The following is a 25,062-nucleotide window of genomic DNA, read 5'->3' as shown; positions in this document are numbered from 1 at the left end:
TATGGTGATAGCCACTCGTAGGTACTCGGGGCTCTCGTGGACGTTTTTCAATATGTTGAAAAATCTTCACGAGTCTTCACAAGCTTACCGCGTTTCCCGAGTACCTGCCGTTAGCATTGCGAGCCGCTAAGAGACGTCCCGAGCTCCGACGTACCCGCTACGTACATTCTACGTACTTACCACGAGTTTGATATTTTTTAAACTCGGGAGAGCTCTTGAATTAGCTCATACAGTGGGACAGGCCCTTAACTTTGATTCCATGGGTTTCAAGTTTCCTGACAACCTTCAGTAAGACACTTAAACAAAGGCACAAACATGGAACTGCAGCTGCAGGCTGAGGACAAAGGCACAGAGTGCTGGAGTAACAGCGGGTCAGGCAGCATCTCTGGAGAACATAGATAGTTTAGTGCAGAATATAGTCCTCAGGATTGTAGCGCATCAGTTCCATAAAGTCCAATGTCCTCAATGGAGTCGAGGTGAATCGGACAGTAGCTAGTTTAGGTTAATTCCAGTTTAGTTTATCGACACATGTACTAAGGTACAGTGAAAAGATTTTAGTTGCGTGCTATCCAGTCAGCAGAAAGACGATACATGATTGCAATCGAGCTATCCAGGGTGTACAGATACAGGATAAAGGGAATAACGTATCGTGCAAGATAGGGTCCAGTAAAGTCCAATTATAGATAATCTGAGTGTCTCCAATGAGGCAAATGGAAAGACAGGACTTCGTGTTCAGTTGCCTGATAACAGCTGGGAAGAAACAGTCCCTGAATCTGGAGGTGTGCGTTTTCACACGTGTGGCTTTACTCCGGGTGTTCCGGATTCCTCCCACATCCCAGAGATGTGCAAGTTTGTAGGTGAAGTTGTTTCTGTAAATTGTCCCTAGTGTGGAGAATAGAACCATACAGGTGATCGATCGCTGGTCGGCGTAGACTCGGTGGGTTGAAAGGTCTGTTTCCACGCTGCATCTCCAAAACTAAATCTAAAACTACACGCTGCCTGACCCGCTGAGTTACTCCAGCACTTTGTGTCTCTTTTCGTAAACCAGCATCTGCAGTTCCTTGCATCTCCAGAATTGATAATTTTGGTAATAGTATAAAGTAGGTAAAAGATTTCATCTGTGGAAGTTGCGTCTTCAGAAAGGAAGGACAATGTTGTGTGTTTGATCCCCAGCAGGACATCGAGGAGACGATGAACACGGCTCTGAACGAGCTGCGCGAGCTGGAGAGACAGAGCACGGCCAAGCACGCCCCCGACGTGGTGCTGGACACACTGGAGCAGAAGAAGATGGCCCTGGGGCTGGACGCTAGGAGCCCGCTCCACACCACGGCCGGACCCAAGGGCACCGAGCCCGTCATCCGGCGGAGCACCAGCTCCTCCAGTGACCCCGTCAGCTCCTTCAAGCCCGTGCTCTCGCCTCGGATGGGCGTGCAGCTGAAGCCCCCCGCCCTCAGGCCCAAACCTGTGGTCCTGCCCAAGACCAATCCCAGCGTGGGACCTCCGCCTACGGTTCAGACCTCTACGGACAAATCCTGCACCATGTAACAAACGTTGGGGCCGATACTGATGTCCTTCTGTGGATCAACGACGCTGGCCTAGATAACGCCAGGAATATTGATATTTTAATGTTTATAACTGGAGATGTATTCTTTCAGTGTTAGAATATATGTCTTGGTAGTAACTTAACAGGGCATTTGAATTCCATCTCAAACTGGACTGTTTCAAGGTGCAACTTAACACTGACGTTAACAAGACTTGAATCTTATGCTGCAACAGTTGACTTCTTCTTTTAAACGGAATGGTTAAAAGGAGAGAGAAAAACAATGTAAAATAAAGACCCCAACTCGTCAGGCTGATTACTTAAATGCAGAGGGGAATGGATTGTGGACTGAGAGTTCCCCTTTGCTGAGAATTGATGGGAAACATCCATCGTTCGAGACCTCGTGGCCGAATGCTTGGGTTGTGAATGACTTTGCTTCCTTCCTGCACTCTATTAACATTCCTCTGGCCCTGCTGCTGGGTATACGTTGGGGAAAGCGCTGCTTTGTAATGGAATGAGCCTCTGGGTATCCGCTCCCCCCCCCCCCCCCCCCCCCCCCCCCGCTGCCTTCACCCTCTTGTGTCCACAGACATTTGAGGAGCCATGCTGACACCATCATCTGTGCAGCTCCTTCAGCCTTCTCCACAAGCTGATGACTTGAACTCTCCGATTACGGCCTGAAGGAAGGCCGAATGTCTAATTTACTGTGAAACCAGGGCCTTGCCCCGGGCGTGCGTGTGTGCCCTCTTGCAGGGCTTAGATGTACAGCATGGAAACGGGTCCATCGACACTGACCATCGATCACCCGTTCACACTAGTTCTATGTTATCCCACTTTCGCATCCACTCCCGACACACAATTTACAGGGGCCAATTAACGAGCACCTGGTGGAAATCCCGCACGGTCACGGGGAGAACGTGCAAACTCCACACAGACCGCACCCGAGGTCAGGATCGAACCTGGGTCTCTGGCGCTGTGATGGAGCAGCTCCAGCAGCTGTGCCACTGTTCCCGCCCTAAATGCCTTGCAAATGCCTTTGTCAGTTGACACATATCTGTAGTCCTGACCCGAAATGTCACCTACCCATGTTCTCCAGAGATACTGCCTGACACGCTGAGTTACTCCAGCACTTTGTGTCCCTTTTGTGTATTAACCAGCATCTGCAGTTCCTTGTTTCTGCAAAGTAGGTCTGTCGGCAGTTTGACATTTGGAAATGAAGAGATGATGAGGAGTTAATGACACTCTTCATGAGGAGCAGCCAATTCTTTCAAAGAGTTGCAGTCATGTTGGTCAGTATGGATGAGTTGGGCTGAAGGGCTTGTTTCTATGCTATACAAGTCGACCACTGCCTTCCACACTGTCTGTACTTTGAGGAATTAGTTTCACGCACCCAAAGAAGTGCCTTTGGCCTTCCTACTTAGATGCTTTTTAGCAGAAAGCCCTTGTCTGATCAACCTTTCACCATCTCCTTTGCTGTAGTGTCACCATTTCTGGTTGGCTCCATAGACCAGAAAAAAAGATGAAATGTGCTTCACTTTCCAGATCACTGTCACTTGACTTTGAATGGCAGCGGTGAGCTGAAGGGTTTAATTGCACTTCCACGGCCATGGGAACTAGCGAGACTAACACGCTTTAACTAGCTTGAAGTCAGAACAATCTCCATAGCCATATTCCCTCTAGCCTTTCACTCTTCGGGAGCAGGTCCAGCCCTGGGTTGCCAACAGGGTAATGTAAATGGGACTATATATCAATGATCAAAACAGGTTCCTCCGTTCCCCTTTTTGCTTGACTGGATGGCACGGCATAGTTGCTGCCTTACAGCACCAGGGACCCAGGTTCGATCCTGACTACGGGTGCTTGTTTGTACATTTCCCTCGTGACCGCGTGGGTTTTTTTCCGGGTACTCCGGTTTCCTCCCACACTCCAAAGACGTAGAGGTTTGTAGCTTAATTGGCTTTGGTAAAGATTGAAAATTGTCCCCAGTGTGTAAGATGGAGTTAGTGTATGGGGATCGCTGGAAGTCGTGGATTCTGTGGGCCGAAGGGCCTGTTTCTGTCTGATATCTCTAAACTAAACTAAAAGGTCTCTAAACAGACAACCTCATCCTTTTTACAGACAATTCTAATCAGTGCAGAGAGGATACTCACTTTTGTTTTATTTGGTCACCTTGATGTTTAGAACATTTTTGTCTGTATAAAGACCACCATTACACCTTACTTCAATGTCGTTAAGGGTCATGCCATTAATTGTGTGTTTTCCCCTTGCATATGACCTCCCAAAGTGCACCATCTCACACTCGCTTGGATTAAACTCTATCTGCCATTTCTCACAGTTTAGAACAATGTGGCTTCAGACCAGCACCGATATATCTGACCATTTCTTTGGGCCATTACTTCCATCTGCACCATTTGTAACTATCCGCTTGACATCAGAGGAAAATTGCCACTCATACATTGAACAGGTCATAACTGGGGGCTTGCGATTGAGCCGGGGGGGGGGGGGTGAGGGGGGTTGAAGCCAGGCCCTGTGATGAAGTCATTCTTTTGTTCCCCTTCAATGCTGCTTTATTTGTCACAAATGCAACTGAACAGTGAAATTCTTTTTGCATGTATTGTACCTTTTGGCAGCATTATTCCAAGTCCAGTCGGCCCACACACTCGGTGTGCTGGAGCAGTTGCTGCGAACCGACGTCCCTCTGCTCTCCTCGCCCGGCCATCTGTGTGGCAGGGGGGGCCTCCTTCAGCTGACCCTGGAGGCGTTACCCTCCTACCGGCCCTTGCGTCCGTCATCTCCAGCAGCTCCCTCCCGGTTCTGCCGTCGGGCCATTGAGGCAAGGCCTTCAACCCTCACTTGTTGGACCAGGCTGTTAATCCTTGCCCCAAATCTTGCGATCCAAGTGTCAAACATTGCCATGTAGTTAGCAAGGAACAAAATGTTCCTATCGGCAACACTGCAAAGATGTTCAGCGCACCCGTGTCCTGTTTTCCTTTCGTTACCCTGTGTATTTTGTTGTAAAACAGTTCCCATCTGTAAGTAGTGAGAGATTAAAGAGTTAACGGGTGTGGGGTGTGTCAGACATAGGTAGGAAGGGACTGGACAAGGAACGAAAGGATGGAATCGGGCTACGCGGAGATGATGGGATAAGTACACTGTGGACGCCTTTACTGTAATCGTGTAGTCTTTCCGCTAACTGGATCGCTCAAACCAAAAAAGCTTTTCACTGAACCTCAGTACACGTGACAATAAACTAAACTAAATTAAACTGTCTGAAGAATGGTCTGGACCCGAAACGTCACTTATTACTTTTCTCCAGAGATGCTGTCTGACCCGCTGAGTTACTCCAGCTTTTTGTGTCTATCTTAAACTGAAGATGAGTTTGGAGAGTTCAAATGTTTCAGCACAGGTCGACAGACCAACAAGCCTGGCCCTAAACATCACCCTGTCACCACCCTATCCCAAACCCTGCCAAGTCACACTGCAATTCCTACAGGCATCACTTTTCTGTTCTTGTACTGCCTGGATTCTGCTCATGATACAGTCTCATGGCATCCAAAGAACAATAATGTTTGAGAAGGTTGGGTTATTGATTTTTTTGCTCTCGGTCTCGCTCCCCAATGCGAGGTGTCAGATGAAGAGGCATCTATACAACTGACCTAACATGAGACTAGAGTTCATCTGCAAAGAATCATCTTGACAGTTAGCACTCTCAAACTCTTTTTTTAGAGATACAGTGTTGAAACAGACGCTTCGGCCCACTGAGTTCTTGCCAACCACACTAGTTCTATGTTATCCTACTTTCTCATCCACTCCCTACACACTAGAGTGGGAATTAACCTACAAACCCACACTTCCTTGGGATAAGTTCTAGGAGCAGAATAAGGTTGTTCGGCCAATCAAGTCTACGCCATTCAATCATGGCTGATCTATCTTTCCCTCGCAACACCATTCTCCTGCCTTCGCCCCATTACCCGACAGCCTTACTAATCAAAAATCTGTCAAATCTCCGCCTTAAAAATATCCATTGATTTGGTCCCCACAGCCATCTAGCAATGAATTCTACCCATGTGGAAGGAAACCGGAGCACCCAGAGGAAACCCAGGCGGTCACAGGGAGAACGTGAAAACTCCACACACAGCCAGAACCCTAGGTCGGGATCGAACCCAGGTCTCCGACGCTGTGAGGCAGCAGCTCTACTGCCGGGAGGGACACTGCCGCCCAATCTGCTGAGTCAGGGTCCACTTATTCAATTTTAATCTTTTATTGTGTTTCATATCTTGTTCCCCTCAAGATCAGCCTCAGAGATTAGTCATAAAAAGCTAGTTCATCCAACATTTGGTTACGGGCATTTACCCAGAAGTTTACCTTAAAATATGTGTTCATTTTTTTTGTCTGCCATTGTTTTTAACAAATGGAATGTAGTACTTTTTGAAACTTTTTTTTTAATAGTTTCCACCTTTGGCCTTTGCAAGAGGGCTGCAGGACCTGTAGTATAGAGTTTACTTAAATTAATTTAAAAACAAATTGTAAATCAACCAAAATGGATAGTGCAACTGTGTACTGCTCTGAGATTTGTATATTCAACTAACAAATATACTGGATTGTAAAAATACTCTGGGTGGAATCTATCTAGTAAAAGCAATGTATAGTAGAAATTAACAAATGTTATATGGATCCATTCACAGGATATACTACCAGTACAAAGCTGCTTTTAACTGCAGTTTATGGATTTTTAATGGGTAACTGGTGACAGCTACAAACACACTGGTCATTTCCATATTGCACCTGCCTAACTGAGAACCATGTACTGCCATGTTAGTTACGGATAGTTTCCTATATGTCTGCTGTTACCTTCTTGTATCAATGTATGTACATGTAGTATGTACATGTGGAAGTGCCTTTAAACTCTTAGAGGAACTTGAAGCTTGGTCTGTATTCTTGCATTTCTGTTTTCACATCACAGCCGAGTCAGTAGTTTAAAAGAAAATGCAGTTGTTGACAATGTACCATTAATCAGTTGTGACAATGCACTTTTGTGTATAGTACTGTATATTTGGCTTGTATCGTTATCTGCTTCAGTATATCTTCAGGTTTGTCCCAGAGCCATCTTTCTAATAAAGGAAGTTGATCCATTTCTCTTGGCTTTGCTTATTCAATCCCTTCCCTTTCGCATTTAAGAAACTTCTAACCTATCTTCCAAGGCGAGGCACAAAATGCTGGAGTGACTCAGCGGGTCTGGAGAAAAGGAATGGGTGACATTTCTGGTCGAGACCCTTCTTCAAAAAACCTTATTCTAAACAAGGGTCTCGACCCGAAATGTCACCTATTCCTTTTCTCCGGAGATGCTGCATGACCCGTTGAGTTACTCCAGCATTTTGTGTGTATCTTGATTCTATTATCGATCTTGTCTTTTCTTGATTAATAAGATTATCGGGGTAATGGGGAGAAGGCAGGAGAATGGGGTTGAAAGGAAAAGATAGATCAGCCATGATTGAATGATGGGAGTAGACTTGATGGGCCGAATGGCCTAATTCTGCTCTAGAACTTATCTTCAGCGTAAACTAACATCTGTAATTTTTAATTGAATTGAATACTTTATTGTCACATGTGACAAACCACAGTGAAATTGCTTGCATACCTGAAGAGCCTGTTTCCGCGTGGTATCTGTAAACCAAACTAAAATCCCGATCCATTAAATACTTGGGGTTGGAGGTGAGGGAAACACTTGAATTGGAATTAAATTTTCTGCTGACTTTGGAAGTATGATATTTGCATCCGATTGTGAATCTTGTCTTCACGCCTGAAGAGGCAACATGTAAATGTTTAATACATCTCTTCAATTCTGCTCATTTTACCTCCTGGTGTGCGCTTCTATTTAATTCACTCTGTTATGCTTGAATGACACTATTCCTGTATATCGTTGAAAAATTGTATTACCCACTCAAGCTCATGTCAGCTACTTTTCTCAACCATTCAGAATATCGTGAAGAACTGCAATTAATGCAACATGCAAAACATCAGACTGTCTGACTACTTAGAAGACTGACTAATCTACAACTCTCAGCTGCGTGTTCTTCATCATTGTGTGAAATCACCCGAACTTTATCCCCAGAAGCGGAAATATTATGTTACCAAATTACAATGACGTCAATCTTACCATTTCAATTGTTGTTTATCATGTCTGTAATGTTAACATTTCAGGTTAGTTTATTGTCATATACACCAGGGTACAATGACATTTCTAGTTCACATTAAGACCATGGAGTAAACAACAGACTTTAGAGATGCAGCGTGAAAACAGGCCCTTCGGACCAGCGAGTCGGCGCCGACCAGCTATCTTGTACACTAGTACTATAATCACACACTAGGGACAATTTATAATTTACAGTAGACAAATAACCTACAAACCTGTACATCTTTGGAGTATAGGAGTAAACCGGAGCACCCGGAGAAAACCCATGTGGTCACAGGGAGAACGTACAACTCCATACAGATAGCGCCCAAAATCAGGATGGAGCCCGGACCTGCATCCTCTCCAAGCCTCCACAACCTTCCTGTAAAGGGGCAACCAGAACTGCACACAATACACCAAATGTGGCCTAACCAAAGTCCTATAAAGCTGCACCATGGCTTTCTGATTCTTATACTCAATGCCCTGACCTGTGAAAGCAAGTGCAATGTGTAGGATACTGGTTTAAACTGAAGAGAGACACAAAATGCTGGAGTAACTCAGCGGGAGATAAAGAATAGGTGACGTTTCGAGTCGAGACCCTTCTTCAGACTGACTTCAGTCTGTTGCCTGTCCTGCTGAGTTACTCCAGCATTTTGTATCTATCTTCTATGAAAGCAAGCATACCATATGCCTTCTTTACCACTCTACCTACTTGTGTTGCCACTTTCAGGGAGTTATGGACTTGGACCCCAAGATCCCTCTGTACATCAGTGCTGTGAAGGGTCATGCCAAAGCCTCCACTTCCTTCCAATAATGAGGCAACCAGAACCACTCACAATTAGCCGGTCAGTCCTGGGTGTGGCGTTGGGAGTGGGGCGAGCGAGGAAGGAGCTGCGGTCGTGCAGTGGCGGCAGAGGACACCAATGGCTCCACTTGGCCAGGCCGGCTCTGCAACACCGCCAGGACAACGGACCTTCATGGTCAGGCTAAGAAGTCTACACCTCTAACAACTGGGCCTTGAAAATGGTGTCAAATCTGGTCACTCTATATACTGTTTCAGTCTAATTCTTGTGTATGGCGTCAACAGCCTAAAGTTGTAGGACAACTTGTTCTATTTGATCTTATTTGATTGTGCACGCCAGTTTGATTGCATTCGTTGAAACAGGGCAGACTAGGTGAAGGTTGCAATCTTCCACTGTTTCAGTGTCCCACTGCTACACACTTGTACTGTATCTGAGATGCTTATCTAAGATGTATCTAAGTACTTATGTACTGTGTACAAAAATGACTCACTGTACCTCCGTACGTGTGACAAATAAAGCCCGTTGAACATGTGCAAACAGTGAAATTCTTTTGTTGCATACAGTCCAGATCGACAGAAGGATGGAGGGTTGGGTGTGTATGCGTGCTTTGTCTGTGATTTTTATTTATTTGCTTATCTTTATTATTTTACCGTGGATGTTTCGTTAGCTTTAGAAATGTTTGAATGCTGCACTGACTGGCTGACATTTTAAATTTCGTTGTACATGGCCCATGTTACAATGACAATAAAGAAACTATTCTATAAAGTATAGCGATACCCAAGCATAATCCCCAATGAGTACAAAATAAGCAGAAACAGTCCACTGAGACCACATGCACAGGGCACCAGTGCATTTCAAAGTCTGTTCCGCGCTCTAGATCTTATGTAGTGGAGCCCGATCCAGGCGAGCCCCAGGCTGATGCAGGGCCTCCAGTCATCACCTCCGTCTGGATCGTCCAGTAGACCGACGTCCCTCTCCTCACCCATCCATCCCAGCCACCTTTGTGCCCCGGGAGCGCCTCCCGCAGCCAACCTCGAGGGCGCAGAAGGTAAGACCGCGGTTCACTCTCCTTCCGACCTTGCTCCTTGCGTCCGTCATCACCGGCTCCCTCCTCTCCCGTCTCTCTGGTCTACGGTGTCGGAAACATGGCCACTCTTGAGTACTGTCTCAGTGTCATCTACTATACTTGCACTCTTGTATTAATTATGATTGTGCATGTGTATATTAAGATGTTTCACTGAACTGAATGCAAAAAAGGAATTTTGCTGTAGCTAGGTACATGTGACAATAAAGTACCATTGGACCATTGATACAGAAGCCTGAAGCTTCACACCACAAGCTACAGGTATGACTGCTTTCCTTAACTTACTTACTTTCCTTACTACATGAGAACCAAGTCTCACAACCTAATACTGCCTCAGCAATGGAACACTGCACAATTATGTACTACCATGGACTTGTTTCATCTAGAATATTTAGAGCTTAGAATTCAGTTTATTATTGTCACGTGTACTGAGGTACAGTGAAAAGCTTTTGTTGCATGCTATCCAGTCAGTGAAAAGACTATACATGATTACAATCAAGCCGTCCATAGGTACAGGATAAAGGGTATAACATTTAGTGCAAGATAAAGTCGAGTAAAGTCCGATTAAAGATAATCCGAGGGTCTCCAACGAGGTAGATAGTAGCTCAGGACCACTCTCGAGTTTATATGATGGTTCAGTTGCCAGAAACAGTCCCTGAATCTGGAGGTGTGCGTTTTCACACTTCTGTACCTCTTGTCTACTGGGAGAGGGGAGAGGTGGGAGTGACGGGGGTGAGACTGCTCCTTGGTTATGCTGCGGGCTAATTGTGTTTTGCCCCCACTTCATTTTGTAGTGTTTTTCTTTTCACTGTCTTGTATAATTTCCGCATTATTAATGTTGTTGTGCGTTGTCTGCGTCTATGTGCCTGTGATGCTGCTGCAAGCAACATGTTCACAGCACCTGTACATCAGAGTACTTGTGCCGATGACAATAAACTCAACATGACTTGATCAGCTGTCAAGTGCATTCCACACTGAGATTGATAGATTTTTACACAGTCAAAATGGAGATGAGGAGGAATTTCTTTAGAATGGAGATGAGGAGCAATTTCTCTAGCCAGAGGGCAGTGAATCGGTGGAATTCATTGTCACAGACGGCTGTGGAGGCCAAGTCATTGGGGATTTTTAAAGCAGGGATTAATAGATTCTTGATTAGTAGGAGCATCAAATGTTGCGGGAGAAGGCAGGAGAATGATCATATTGAATGGCCGTGCAGGCTCGAAGGGCCTACTCCTGCACCTATTTTCTATGTAACGGGGTTGACGAGGGAAAGAACAGCTATGATCAAATGGCACAACAGACTCAATGGGCCGAATGGCCTAATTCTGCTCCTATGTCTTATGGAAAAGAACCTAAAAGATAACAAGATCAAAGGGAGAAAGACAAAGGGTTGTCAGGCACCGTGAAAGGCCACAACCTGGCTTAACAGAGGAACAGTCTTGGGGGAATGAGCACTCTTCCATTTCTTGCATTGGTAGAATGGTGCATCCAGTTTATTTTTTCTCTAATTGGTCTGTAAACATATCTTTACATTTTTCAAATAACATTTTGGATTAAAACATTATTTGCATTAAGTGGAAGTAATTTTTATTTCACAGTTATAAGTTACTAAAGAAAATGGATTCCTTACGTCAGTTAGTATTAACCTTGTAACACTAGCATGCACACTTGAAAAAAGGTTTTAGTTTGGAGACACAGCGTGGTAACAGGGCCTTCAGCTCGCCGATGATCACACAAATTCTATGCTATACAAATAGTGTGGAACCAGACCCTTCGGGCCACCGAGCCCATGCAATAGTTCAATGCTATCCCACTTTCACATCTACGCCCTGCACACTAGGGGCAATTTACAGAGGGGCAAGTAACCTACAAACCCACACGTCTTTGTGAAGTGGGAGGAAACCAGTGCGCCCAGAGGAAACCCACAAGGTCACAGTAAGAACATGCAAACACCGCACAGAGAGCAACCAAGTACAGAATCGAACCTGGGTTTATGGCGCTGTGAGGTAGCGGCTTTACCAGAAGCCCCACCCCTAGGGCTGTGCAACATCTAGCTGAAGGCAGACCGAATGGCTCCGACTTGTAAACTGCAGTCCCAATTTCTGCATGGAGAGGATGCGGCACAGTGGTGCAGCGGTAGAGTCGCTGCCTTACAGCGCCAGAGACCCGGGTTTGATCCTGACCACAGGTGCTGTTTGTAGGGAGTTTGTATGCTCTCCCTGTGACCGTGTGGGATTTCTTTGGGTGCTCCGATTTCCTCCCACATTCCAAAGACATGCAGGTTTGTTGGTTAATTGGATTTGGTAAAAATTTATAAATTGTCCCTAGTGTGTAGTATAGTGCTGGTGTACATGTGTACAGATTGATGGTTGGAGCAGAATTGTCCCTAGGCTGGCGGTGCGGACTCAGTGAGGCGAAGGGCCTGTTTCCGCCCTGTATCTCTAAAGTCTATAGATGCCAATTGTGCGGTTTGGGAAAGAATGCAGATGGAAGGCAGATGGAAGGGGGGGGAGGGGAGGGGAGGGGGGGGGGGGGGGGGGGGGGGGGAATAGGGGGGGGAAATAAAACGTAGCTGGACCAGTAATGCTAGGTGTACAGTGTTTACATCTCTTGCCAACAATGTGGACTTGCGCCAGAGCTACTGACATCAGCCCTTGGAGCCGGGTTTCAAGCTGGCAAAATGCTTGCTGTTCTTCAGGGAGGTGGAGAGCTCATTGAGGAAGGAGAGAAAGTGGGAATCCTTCTCCGACTTCCTGGAATCGAAGATGACCACGATGGTGAACTGGGGTTCAGGTCGGGTGAGGAAGTAGGTGCACTGGACCTTGTCGTCGTAGAAGTGGACCACTTTGTCCAGGGTGTTGAGCTCAGCGGCACGGTCCGACATGATCATGATGACGTTGGGCCAGTGGATCAGCGGCCGGTCGCTGGGCAGTGACACCACGGCAGGGTACTGGTCCACACCCTTGGGCGCCTCCCTGTACGAGTGTGGGTGGTGGTAACCGTGGCCCTGGAAGGTCTCCGAGCCGCGGTTGTCGAAGATGAGCGAGACGTTCTGGGCGTCGTACTTGCGGATGAAGCTGGAGATCTTGCCGCAGTAGTCGGGGTTGGTCTTGGCGGTCAGGGCCTTCATCTCGGATGGGCCGGTCTGGCGGCTCAGAGCCTCGTGGAAGTAGAAGCTGAACTTGGACAGGAGGGCGTTCTTCAGCCTGGTGAGCCACTGGAAGAGGTGAGGGGGCTGGAGGGCCTTCTGGGTCTGGCCCCCGAACAAGTGCTTCCTGGTCTCGCGCTGCTTCTCGAACATCTGGCCCCAGATGTGCAGTTTGGAGTGGGCGCCGTGCAGGTTGAGCAGCGAGGGCAGGAACCTCCATTCGCTGATCTCCGCCTGAGCCTTCAGCAGCTGCGTGAGCACGTCTGCCTCCAGCTGGAAGCTGCTCTCCAGCGGGCTCAGGATCGGGTGATGGAACCTGAGGAAGTCAACACACTGTAGTCACACAGCACGGAAACAGGCCCTTCAGCCCAATATGCCCATGCCCACCATGATACCCCATCTAAGTTAGACCCAGTTGGCCGCATTTGACCCATATTCCGTTTCCCATCCATGGAACATAGGGTGGCACAGCGGTGCAGCAGTAAAGTTGCTGCCTTGCAGCACCAGAGACCTGACTACAAGCAAAGATCCTATAGCAAGCAAGATAGATCACTCGACGAAAAAGATGTAGTATGGTCATGGGTAGATTTATGGGTAATCTTCGGCACCATTTCCATAACCGGCTTCCGTCTCCGCACCAAAGATCCCATAGCGGAGCAAAGATACTAGTGCGGAGACGGAAGCCGGTTACGGAAACATCCTCGTTAAAATAAAAGTTTTTTGGTAAAAATCTTCTCATTTTCAGAATTATAATTTATTAACACAAACTGTTCCCCTGCAACATTGATTACACTGTGGGTCGGGCCGGGTTACTGAAATGGATGAAAAAAAGGCCCACGTTCCGCTCCGTTGCATACTACACGTCAGCCCATTGCATTTAGAAGGAGTGGTCTATCTTGCTCTACTATAGGATCTTTGACTTCTAATGCTGTCTGTACAGATTTTGCAAGTTCTCTCTCTGTGACCACCTGGGTCTTCTCCGGGTGCTCCGGTTTCCTCCCACTTCCCAAATTCATGTGGGTTTGTAGGTTAATTCGCTTCTATGGAGGGAATGAAGTCAGGATCTCATGGTCACATAATGAAGAAGGGTGCCAACCCGAAACGTTGTCTGTCTATTCCCTTCACAGATTCTGCTGAATTTCTCCTGCACTTTGTTCTATTTTATACATGAAAAAGTTGCTTTGTACAAGTGACCTGGTCTAATATATTATATTTGAAACTTCAGTACCAGTGAGTACCATGTTTACAGTCTTATTCTGCTGCAAGTAAGAATTTTGTTGTTCTGTTTTGGGACATAAGACAATAAAACAATCTTCATAAGTTCAGAAGTCATAGAAGTAGAATGATGCCATTCAGCCCATCAAGTCTACTCTGCCATTCAATCAATATCTTTCCCTCTCAATCCCATTTTCCTGCGTTCTACCCATAATCCATGACACCCATTCTAATCGACCTATCAATCACTGCTTTAAAAATACCCAATGACTTGGCCTACACATCCCTCTATGGCGATGAATTCCACAGATTCACCACCATCTGACTAAAGAAGTTCCTCCTCATATCCATTCTAAAGTTACATCCTTTAATTCTGAGGCTATGTCCTCTGGTCCTAGACACTCCTACTAGGGGAAACATCCTCTCCACAACCACTTTACCTAGGCCTTTCACAATTCGGTAAGTTTCAATGTTTCCTCCTCATCCTTCTAAACTCCAGCGAGTACAGGCCCAGTGCCGTCAAACGCTCATCATATATTATACACCAATTGGTTTGTTCCAGCAAGATGGCTGCTCTCACACTTGTCTCTCGTCGCTTGGTATGAGGCTACGGGACATGGTTAATCGAACCTGAACCATGCTGGGGGAGGTCGAAGTCTGGGCTGGTTTCTCTACAGTGTTTAGATTTAGTTTTTTTTGTTTCAAAGATACAGCGTGAAAACAGGCCCTTCAGCCCACCGAGTCTGCACCGACCAGTGATCACCTGTACACTAGTTCAATCCTACATACTAGGGACAATTTACTGAAGCCAAATAACCTACAAACCGGCACGTCTTTGGAATGTGGGAGGAAACCGGAGCACCCGGATAAAACCCATGCAGTCACGGAGAACGTACAAACTCCGTACAGACAGCACCCGTGGTCAGGATTGAACCCGGGTCTCTGGCGCTGTGAGGCAGCAACTCTACCGCTGTAAGTACACATCATTGGGTAGGATTGCTACTGACCTCGAGCTGTACTTCTGCAGGATACATTCCAGCGAGTGCACCAGCTCCACTGACTGGATGGACTTCTGCGAGCTGAGAGAGTACATCTTCTCGTAGAACTCCGCGATCTCCATGCGGGCTTGGACAAAGTCACTGAGCTGCTCCGACAGGTGGGAGAGAAGCTCCTCCAGGTGTGGGGAGTTGCCAGCCGCCGAGCTCCGCCCGGCTGTGACCAACTTACGCAACTCATTCTGCAGGGACGTGTAGATGGTCCGTATGGAGTCTTTCCGACTGAAGAACGACTGCCCACCTGCCCAGTCAGAGGTCGCACGAGTCAGATAATAGAATAGCTCAAAACCTACTTCACACTCACAGAAACAAAACACTCCATCCGTTCCATAGAACATAGAAATGTACATAACTACAGATGCTGGTTTACCAAGGAAAGGCACAAAGTGATGGAGTAACTCAGTGGGTCAAGCAGCACCACCGGTGAACATGGATAGGTCTGCAGAAGGGTCCCGACCTTAAACGTCACCTTTCCATGTTGTACTCCAGAACATTGTGTCTTTGCATAACAAAGTACAGCAGAGGAACAAGCCCTTCGGCCCACAATGTAGGGAATGGAGGGATATGGATCATTTGTAGGCAGATGAGACCAAGGCAAACTAACCTCATCTGCCTACACGTTTCTCCAAATAAACCTCTTCCTATCTGCCTTAAATCCTGTTGAATTCCACAATCCCATCATTGACAGTTTCATCTCCCCATCTCTACCCCCCCCCCCAGCCTTACTTTCCCTCGCACCTTCTTACCCTCATTCTCCCCTCTGCAACTCCCTCGCCCTCTCCTCCTCTCACTGCCATCTACCCTTCCCACTCTCTCCCCTCAAACCAAAGATGCTATAGGATCTTTGCCTCAAACTGTTACTCTCCTCCCCCATTCCTCTTCCCTCCCTCCCGTCCCATTTATCCCTCTGCTCCTTCTCTCCCCTCGCCTTCTCCCTCTCACAACCTCTCCTCCTCCTCCCCCCCCCCCCTTCTCTCTCTCCCCCCCCCCCCCCCCCCCCTTCCCTTCCCCCCCCCCCCCCCTCTTCTCTCTCTCTCTCCCCCCCTCCCCTCCATCCTCCCCTCTCACCCAGTTTCTGCCCCAGGAAGCCCATTCCATGATAGGCCTTCTCGGCGGCGGCCAGGTGTCCGAGGGCGGCGAGGAGAGCGGCCCAGCCCGAGGCCCAGGCGGGCCCTGCCGCCCGGCTGCCTTCCCGTTCCCGCTCCACATAGTCCTTGGCCCGGTCGTGCGAGAAGACGCCGAGCTGCGAGAAGAAGGTTTCCAGCACCGCCTGCTCCAGCGGCACCGGCACCGCCGGCTCCCCGGTAACCGGCCCCGGCCCCGGCCCGGCCTCACTCATCCCGCCGCCGCCGCCCGCGGAGAGGAGAGGGATGGGAGGGGCCGGGAACAGGGGAACAGGGGAGAGAAGGGTAAAGCAAAGATCTTATGGATCCGCTTTACCCTCTATAAGATCTTTGGGGTAAAGGGTTTGCTGAGGGATGGGGGTAGCAGTGGAGAAAAGGGGCCGAAGGGGCGGAGTAGGAAGGGGAGACAAAGAGCAAATAGAGAGGGGCAGGAGTGGAGCAAGGGGCACAGAACAGGGACAGAGAAGGGCAAACGGAGGGGGGGGGGGGAGATGAAGAAAGGCAAAGGGAGGAGGTAGGGGTGGAAGGGCCGAAGGGAGGTGGGGAGAGAAGGGGCAAAGGCCAGGGAGAGGGTGTAGGGTGGAGCAAGGGGCCGAAGGGGAGGGGGGGGGGGAGAAGGGCATAGAGAGAGGGGAAAAGGGGAGGGTGAGAGAAGGGAGGAAAGGACAAAAGAGGGGACGAAGGGCAACGGGGGGGGGGGGGGGGGGAGGGAAATGGCAGAGAGGGGGGAGAAGGGCAAATGGAGAGAGAAGGGGCAGAAGTGGAGGGAGGGGCCGAAGGGAGCAGGAGGGCAAAGGTGGGGTTTGTGGCAATAGTTTTGGTTGATAAAACTATAGGAGGAGGGGGGGGGGGAGGAAGAAAGGAAAAGGGAAGGGGCTTCTGATTCTGCCCTAATATCTTGCATGCAATAGTTTTGCTTGATAACACTATAGTGAAGGGCCTTCAGATGCAGTATTTTGTTATGTGAAAGTCACCATCAAAAATATGATAAAGTAGACTACAAAATGTCACAAATCGTCAGCTTTTATTAAACAGCACCAATTGCACTGCATAAGCAGAGTTTCAACATGATCATAGTTTATTCATCTAAACAGATTAATTTTAAGAAACATACTGTACAACAGAGAAGAGGTTTCCGAATTACCCAAAATACAATATCTCCTTCCAAAGCAGTAAACAGTATTAAACTTTAAATTTGAACAGATTCAAGCCCTTCATTTTTATACACAGTCTGATCTCCCTAATTCCAAAGATGGACCCAAAATGCTGGAGTAACCGATCGGGTCATCTCTGGAGAAAAGGAATAAATAAGATTTTGGGTCAGAACCCTACTTCAGACCTGCATCCTTTCCTCCAGAGATGCTGCCTGACCCACTGAGTTACTCCAGCATTTTCTGTCTATCGTCGGTATCCACCAGTATCTACAATTCTTTCCTGCACATTTTGCCTGTTTCTTAATTTCAAGTCACTTTTGGGAAACGTGGGTATCAGAATAATAGCCATTTAGGATAGAAATGAAGACAATTCTCTATATGTTTGTGAATTTTTTTAAACTCTGCCCATCGAGGACTTTGAATATTCAAATGTTGAGTATATTCAAAGCGAAGGAGATGTTAGCTAAAAGGAGAAGTTGAACTTAGAACAGTACAGCACAAGAACAGGCCCTTCGGCCCACAATGTAAGTGCTGAACATGATGCTGAACTGATCTCATCTGCCTGTACATGATCCATATCCCTCTATTCCCTGCGCTTCCGTGTGCCTATAGTAAAGCCTCTTAAACGACACTATTGTTTCCACTGCAGTGCATTTCAGGCCCCCACCATTCTCTGTGTAAAAACCTTGCCTCACATATCTCCATTAAACTTTCCCCCACTCACCTTATAACAATGCTTTGCAGTATTGGGCATTTCCACTCTGGGAAACAGGTTCTGACCATCTTCCCTGGATACCCTGATTCTCCCTATGACCTCATGGGTTTCCTCCGGGTGCTCTGATTTCCTCCCACACCTCATGTATCTGAGTTTTTACTTTTGTTGGCCCCTGTAAATTGCCCCAAGTGTAGGAGATGAGAGAGTGGGATGAGATAGAACTGGTGTGAAAGGGTGATCAATGATCGGCGTGGTCTTGGAGGCCCAAGGGCCTGTTTCCACGCTGTATCACTAAACTAAACTATATAACATTAATAGAAACATAGAAAATAAGTGCAGGAGTAGGCCATTATGCCCTTCGAGCCAGCACCGCCATTCAATATGATCGTGGCTGATCATCCAAAATCAATACCTCGTTCCAGCTTTTTTCGCCATATTCCTTAATTCTTTTAACCCTAAGAGCTAAATCTAACTCTTTTGAAAACATTCAGTGAATTGGCCTCCACTGCCTTTTGTGGCTGAGAATTCCACAGATTAGACAAGTGATACAGCGCGGAAACAGGTCCTTCGGTCCACCAAGCCTGCACTGACCAGCGATCACCCCATTCACTAGCACTATCCTACACACTAGGGACAATTTACAATTTTACCGAAGCCAAGTAATCTACTAACCTGTGTTTGAAGTGCGGGAGGAAACCGGAGCACCTGGGAAAACAAGCTCCGTACAAATAGCATCCGTAGTCAGGATCGAACTTGCGTCTCTTGCGCTATAAGGCAGCAACTCTACCACTGTGCCGCCCTATATCTTGGCATCATGTTCAGCACAGACATTGTGGGCCAAAGGGCCTGTGATGTACTGTTCCATGTAATTGATTTTTAGATTTCAGGGGATTCAAGGATATGGAATCAGACAGGAAATTGTGTTGAGAGGATTAGCTATGATCTTGTTAAACCATGAAACAGGCTTAAGGGTCTAATTGGCTTCCATTCTTTCCATTTCTTGTGATAGCCTAATTCAAATTATCTGGAAATTCGGTCATTTTGGATTAAACTCCTGTTACTTATATTGTTTCATTCATTTTAAAGATATGTTATATAATATATCATGACATTGAATCATTCAGAATAGTTGTCATGTAGAAAAAAATAACCATCATAAGGTTGAACATAAATTGTTACAGCATTCTTAACCATGGCATTAAATGTAGCAAAATAACTTCTTACTAAAGTTTCACTAGAATAAAAGTTATACTCTTACACAACCACATGTAACTAACCACATGTAAACCAATAGCTTTACAAATATTGCAAAGATTTAAAATCTGAGAAATGCCCCAGTCACATCTTTGTAAACCTTGTATATTTTGTCCCTCTCGCTTCTCCCGCTGTGGCAGTGAGATATACCGGCTTGCATATTTCTTATCATCTCTGACCTGAAGGGCCAAAATCTATCTAGAGACTGAACTGCTGAGACCCCAGCCAGGGGAAACATCAACTCTGCATCGGCCCGATCAAACTCTGCAAGAATTTTGTATTACCCAATGAGATCACCTCTGATTCTTCTATACATAGGCATGTACAGGTGTAAAAGAAGAAACAAAGTGCTGGAGTAACTCAGCAGGTCAGGCAGCATCTCTGGAGAACGTGGTGAGGTGACGTTTCGGGTCGGGACTGATAGGACTTTGTTTTGGCCGCATTTGGAATGTACAGGTGTAATCTGCTTAATTTCCCCTCATATATCAAAACAATTGTCCTCGGAATCAATCTGGTGAATCTTTATTGCTGTCCTTTCTGGCAGTTATATCCTTCCTTATCGGGAGACCAAACATGTATTCCAGATATAGTGTCACCAAGCCTCTTCAATTAGAGTCAGATGTCCCCTACCTGCACTCATATCCCCCTGTAACAATGGCCAACATACTATTTGCTTTCCAAAGTGCACGCCGATTTTGCTTCAGTGATTCATTCAGTCGGACAGTCGGGACCCACTGAACACCAACAAATTTAATCTCTTAGCATTTCCAAACTATTTCCTGTCACCCACTACAACCCTGTTGTGCAGTCATAGCGTGGAAACGGGCCCTTCAACCCAATTTGTTCACACCGACAAACATGTCCTGTCTACACTTGTCCCACCTGTCTGCGTTAGCCCCATATCCTCTTAACTTGTCCTATCCATGCACCTATCTAAATGTTTCTTATGCTTTGCAATAGTACATGCCTCCTCCGGCAGCTTGTTCCATACACCCACTACCCTTTCTGTGAAAAAGTAACCCCTCAGGTTTTTACTAAATCTTTATCCCACACCTTAAACCTATGTCCTCTGGGTCTCGATTCCCCTATTTTGGGCTTCTGTGCGTCTACTTGATCTATTCCTCCCATAATTTTGTAAATCTGTTCCTTTTACATCTTTCCATGATCGGTCTACATATCAGTTCCTCTATCTCCCACGGGCTATTGGGAGGCCCAAAGTATAATCCCTGCAGAAGGATTGAGGCTTTCTTATTTCTGAGCTCTACCCACATTTCTCACTGGCTGAACTCTCTTTGAATGTAACAGTGACATCCATCCTGATTAGTAATGCAACTCCTCCTTCCTCTTTTATCTCCCGCACAATCACAGCTAAAACATCAAAACTCTGGAACATTTCACAAGTGTTTCAAATAAGTGTTATTTGAAATCCTGACTTTGAGGTGGTTGGATTCTTGTAACACTCTCCTATCAAGAAAATAACAGCACTGGAGAAACACTGCGGGTGAGGCAGCATCGATGGAGCGAAGGAAATAGGCAACGTTTTGGGCCGAAACCCTTCTTCAGACAGTTCAGTCTGCCTCACCCGCTGAGTTTCTCCAGCATTTCTGTCTACCTTCGATTTTTCAGCATCTGCCGTTCCTTCTTAAACAAGAAAATAACAGCGCTGTTATTTTTTAACTTTAACTATTTTTTATCTAATTCAATATTTACTGAAGCCCTCCTGTGAACAGATGGGATTTCAAAGTCTTATTGGTATGTCATTTTAAATCAAAGAAAATTAAGTAGCGATCTACAGCAGGTAGGTATGTATCTGAATAAAGCTGCTGTGACACTGAAGGCTGCTTCGTTAGCTCCTGGTACCCGTGATCATCGTCAGTCTCACCCTCCTGGATACAAGGGTGGTCACACCGGCTTCTGGAGGATGCAACTGAGCACTTGAAGGAGCAGCCTCATTGCAGGTTGGGTGACAGCGTAATGGGCCGGGAGCATTGCTTCCACCGTGGCAATCTGGATGTAATACCTGTGGTAAGCATGCCAAGAAGAACAAGAAGATGTCACAATCCCAGAGCTGAGGAAATAATAGTTGTCACTGTGCAAAGGAAATCCACAAGACTTACTAAAGCTCAGTGTTGGCTTTTTACCCGCGTTATTACAGACCTCTATATAATGGATTTCGGTTATAGCAGACTGTCTCTTTAAGGCTGCTGGTTACTTTAATTTAGTAAACTTTAATTTCCCTCCTGGAATAAATAACATTCTATCGTATTGTTCTATCGTATCGTACACTGTGGAGGCTGTTGAAATTGACAAGGCGTTGAAATTGACAAGGCATTGACATTGACAATGCTTTGAAATTGACAAGGCATTGACATTGATAATTCTGTGAAATTGACAAAGGGATTGACATTGACAAGGCTTTGAAATTGACAAAGGGATTGACATTGACAAGGCATTGACATTAACAAGGCAATGATATTGACAAGGCATTGACATTGACAAGCCATTGACATTGACAAGTGCGTTGAAATTGACAAAGTGTTGAAAGTCACAAGGCCGTTGAGATTGACAAGCAATCGCTACGATAGACACTGACCTCTATTAAACAATGTAACAAGCAGCCTTTAGTATTTTTAGCTTACAGTGACACTCCCCGACATATGTACAAGTGACTTATGTAAACTTGCGCTACATAAACATTTCCTTAAGCTTTATTTCCGAGTGGCGCATCTCGCTGGCAGTGCGATTCTACCGTCGCTTGCGGCTGTTTCCACAAACCAGCCAGCTGTTCTCATGGATGCTCCAATGTGGTCTCCACGTTGGAGCTCCCTCCTTGGTCTCCGTATCAAGTAGTAATTTACATAACATCCAACTTACGCAAGAGTCTGCGAGACGTAACCTTTACGTAAGTCGTGGAGCGTCTGTACACACACACACGGTTTCCCACCACATACAAATAGGCATTGGCACACCATCATGGATTGTAGATGTAGTTGATATTTTAACCTGATGATCAATCGTCTAACACACCTGTGATTTAATAAACATAGAGTGGCGCAGCGGGTAGAGCCGCTGCCTCACAGCGCCAGAGACCGGGATTTGATCCTTACGTCGGGTGGTGTCTGTGGAGTTTGCACATTCTCCCTGTGACCGCATGGGTTTCCTCTAGTTGCTCCTGTTTCCTCCCACAACCCAAAGGTGTGAGGTGGAGGGGGGGGGGGCTGGTAGGGTAATTGTCCTTTGTAAAATTGCCCCCAGTGTGAGGATGAGTGATAGATTCTGGGGGGAGGTGAAAGGATGTAGGAAGATTAAATATTGGGATTAGTGCAGGATTAGCGTAAAGGGAACATTGGTGTCAGGCTAATTGGCCTCTGTAAATTGCCCCTGGTATGTAGGGAGTGGACGAGAAAGTGGGATAACAGAAATAGTCTGAACGGGTGATCGATGGTCGGCGTGACTCAGGCTGAAGGGCCTGTACCATGCTGTACCTTTCAATCAATTAATATCTTGGATGGATGGCATGGTAATAGTGGGGCAAAAGGCCCGTTTCTATGTTATAAGCCTAAAACTCGAATCCTCATTTTGCAACATATAAAGTTGGTGGGTTTCTGGCGCTGTAAGTCAGCATCTCCACCGCTGTGCCATTGTGTCGCTCTCTTGGCGATGCTGTCTCTCACAAGATGTTATGCTCGCTCCATAGAAGCCTGCTGACAGTTTCTAGTGTTTTTAGATACCGGATAACAAAGTTTGTTTAACCTTGGTTGCCAAGCACACGGGTTAATTGAGACAACTGGGATAATCAAGTATCTGCTAGATGTAAAATCTCCAGTGACACTATTTCAGATAAGCTTAAGAGTTACAGCGTGGAAACAGGTCCTTTGGTCCACTGTGTCCGTGCTGCCCAGCGACCATTCATTCCATCCTACACACTAGGGACATTTTATCGACGCTAATTAACCTACAAGCTCGCATGTCCTTGAGATGTGGGAGGAAACCGGAGTACCCGGAGAAAACCCAGGTGCTCACAGCGGGAACGTACAAACTCCATACAGACTGCACGCCGCAGTCAGGATTGAATCCGGGTCTCTGACTGTAATGCTCTACCACTCCGGCACCATGCCGCACCCACTGGCAGCACATTCCATGTACTCACCTCCTTATGGGGAAAAGATGGAGGGGTGTCGGTCATTCTGAGGGCGTGAAACAAACAACACCCAAAGAAAGCCCAGTGAACAAAGGACAAGCAGTGAAAGGGCGGCATAGTGGCGCAGACGGTAGGGACGCTGCCTCCCAGCGGCAGGGACACAGGTTCGATCCTGGCCTCAGGTGCCATCTGTGTGGAGTTTGGACATTCTCCCTGTGACCGCACGGGTTTTCTCCGGGTGCTCCGGTTTTCTCCCACATTCCAAAGACATGCAGGTTTGTAGGTTAATAGTCCTCAGTGTGTAGGGATTGGATGAAAATGTGAGATAACATGGCACTAATATGATCACTGATTGGCGTGGACTCGGTGGGGCCTGTTTTCATTCCGTATCTCTAAACTAAACTAAGCTAAAACATCCATAGGCACTTTTAAAAGGAACCTTTATGAATACAGCTACCTCGAGTTTTACATGAGATCGATTTATGTGATTTAGAAATACCGCGCCAGTTGCTTTAATACCAATGAGCAGTCTCTCCTTACCTGAACTCCTCGCTGTATTTATTCCTGATGTGCTCTGCCAGACCACTGCCATACTGAATGCAGGTGTTGAGGATGTAGAGTTGTTGGAAAAGACGCAACGCCTCTGTGGGGCTCATGAGATGAATGGGAGGCAGGACTGTCTTAATGATGTGTTTCACCATGTGGTCGATGAACAGGAACTGCGGCAGAAACGTATATAACAGAACCCTTAGAGCAAAATGGTGTGTTATTAAAGAAACGCACATCGAATCAGCACATCGGGCAGCAGTGGAGGTGCGGCCTTACAGCACCAGAGACCTAGGTTCCATCCTGAGCAGGGGCATTGTCCGTACAGAGTTTGTACATTCTCCCGGTGACCACCTGGATTTCCCCCCCCCCACACTCCAAAGATGTACAAGTTTGTAGGTGAATTGGCTTTGTAAAAATTGTAAATTGTCTCTAGTGTGTAAGATACGGGGTGATCGCGGGTTGGCGCAGACTCGGTGGGCCATAGGGCCCGTTTCCACAGTATCTTTAAAATATCTCTAAAGTCTAGTGTACGGGGAGATCGATGGCCAGTGCGGACTCGGTGGGCCGAAGGGTCTGTCTCCCGCTGTATCTCCAAACTAAATACTATGGCTACCACATCCTTCCTGAAACATAGAAACATAAAAACATAGAAAGTAGGTGCAGGAGTAGGCCATTCGGCCCTTCGAGCCTGCACCGCCATTCAATATGATCATGGCTGATCATCTAACTCAGTATCCCGTACCTGCCTTCTCTCTATACCCCCTGATACCTTTAGCCACAAGGGCCACATCTAACTCCCTCTTAAATATAGCCAATGAACTGGTCTCAACTACCTTCTGTGGCAGAGAATTCCAGAGATTCACCACTCTCCGTGTGAAAAATGTTTTTCTCATCTCGGTCCTAAAAGATTTCCCCCTTATCCTTAAACTGTGACCTTCTGGACTTCCCCCACATCGGGAACAATCTTCCTGCATCTAGCCTGTCCAACCCCTTAAGAATTTTGTAAGTTTCTATAAGATCCCCCCTCAATCTTCTAAATTCTAGCAAGTACAAGCCGAGTCTATCCAGTCTTTCTTCATATGAAAGTCCTGACAGCCCAGGAATCAGTCTG

The 25,062-nt window shown here is 46.7% G+C and overlaps 3 protein-coding genes across 3 annotated transcripts in view; 1 reads left to right on the top strand and 2 right to left on the bottom strand.

Moving 5' to 3' along the window:
• LOC129706383 (SLIT-ROBO Rho GTPase-activating protein 1-like) overlaps positions 1-1,937 on the top strand; it is a 150,128-nt gene extending 148,191 nt beyond the window's left edge. The window contains 1 exon segment of the mRNA XM_055650661.1: positions 1,174-1,937. Coding sequence (XP_055506636.1) covers positions 1,174-1,545 — 372 coding nt within the window. The 3' untranslated portion in view covers positions 1,546-1,937.
• Positions 1,938-12,153: 10,216 nt separating this feature from the next.
• kics2 (KICSTOR subunit 2) lies at positions 12,154-16,461 on the bottom strand. Its single transcript, XM_055650660.1, has 3 exons — positions 16,083-16,461; positions 14,967-15,255; positions 12,154-13,060 (listed from the first exon to the last, which is right to left on the bottom strand). Exons 1-3 carry the CDS (start codon positions 16,351-16,353, stop codon positions 12,244-12,246), a joined length of 1,377 nt encoding a protein of 458 aa, XP_055506635.1. The 5' UTR covers positions 16,354-16,461; the 3' UTR covers positions 12,154-12,243.
• A 565-nt stretch (positions 16,462-17,026) lies between these two features.
• c19h12orf56 (chromosome 19 C12orf56 homolog) overlaps positions 17,027-25,062 on the bottom strand; it is a 41,465-nt gene continuing 33,429 nt past the window's right edge. Inside the window, exons 12-13 of the mRNA XM_055650659.1 lie at positions 23,943-24,121; positions 17,027-21,281 (exon numbers count right to left, since the gene is read on the bottom strand). Coding sequence (XP_055506634.1) covers positions 21,164-21,281; positions 23,943-24,121 — 297 coding nt within the window. The 3' untranslated portion in view covers positions 17,027-21,163. The remainder of the gene's footprint in view (positions 21,282-23,942; positions 24,122-25,062) is intronic.

This window comes from Leucoraja erinacea, chromosome 19, assembly GCF_028641065.1.
Source record: "Leucoraja erinacea ecotype New England chromosome 19, Leri_hhj_1, whole genome shotgun sequence".
NCBI lineage: Eukaryota > Metazoa > Chordata > Chondrichthyes > Rajiformes > Rajidae > Leucoraja > Leucoraja erinaceus.
The sequence above is the reverse complement of the archived record's forward strand: the minus strand, read 5'-3'. Positions and strand labels throughout refer to the sequence as shown.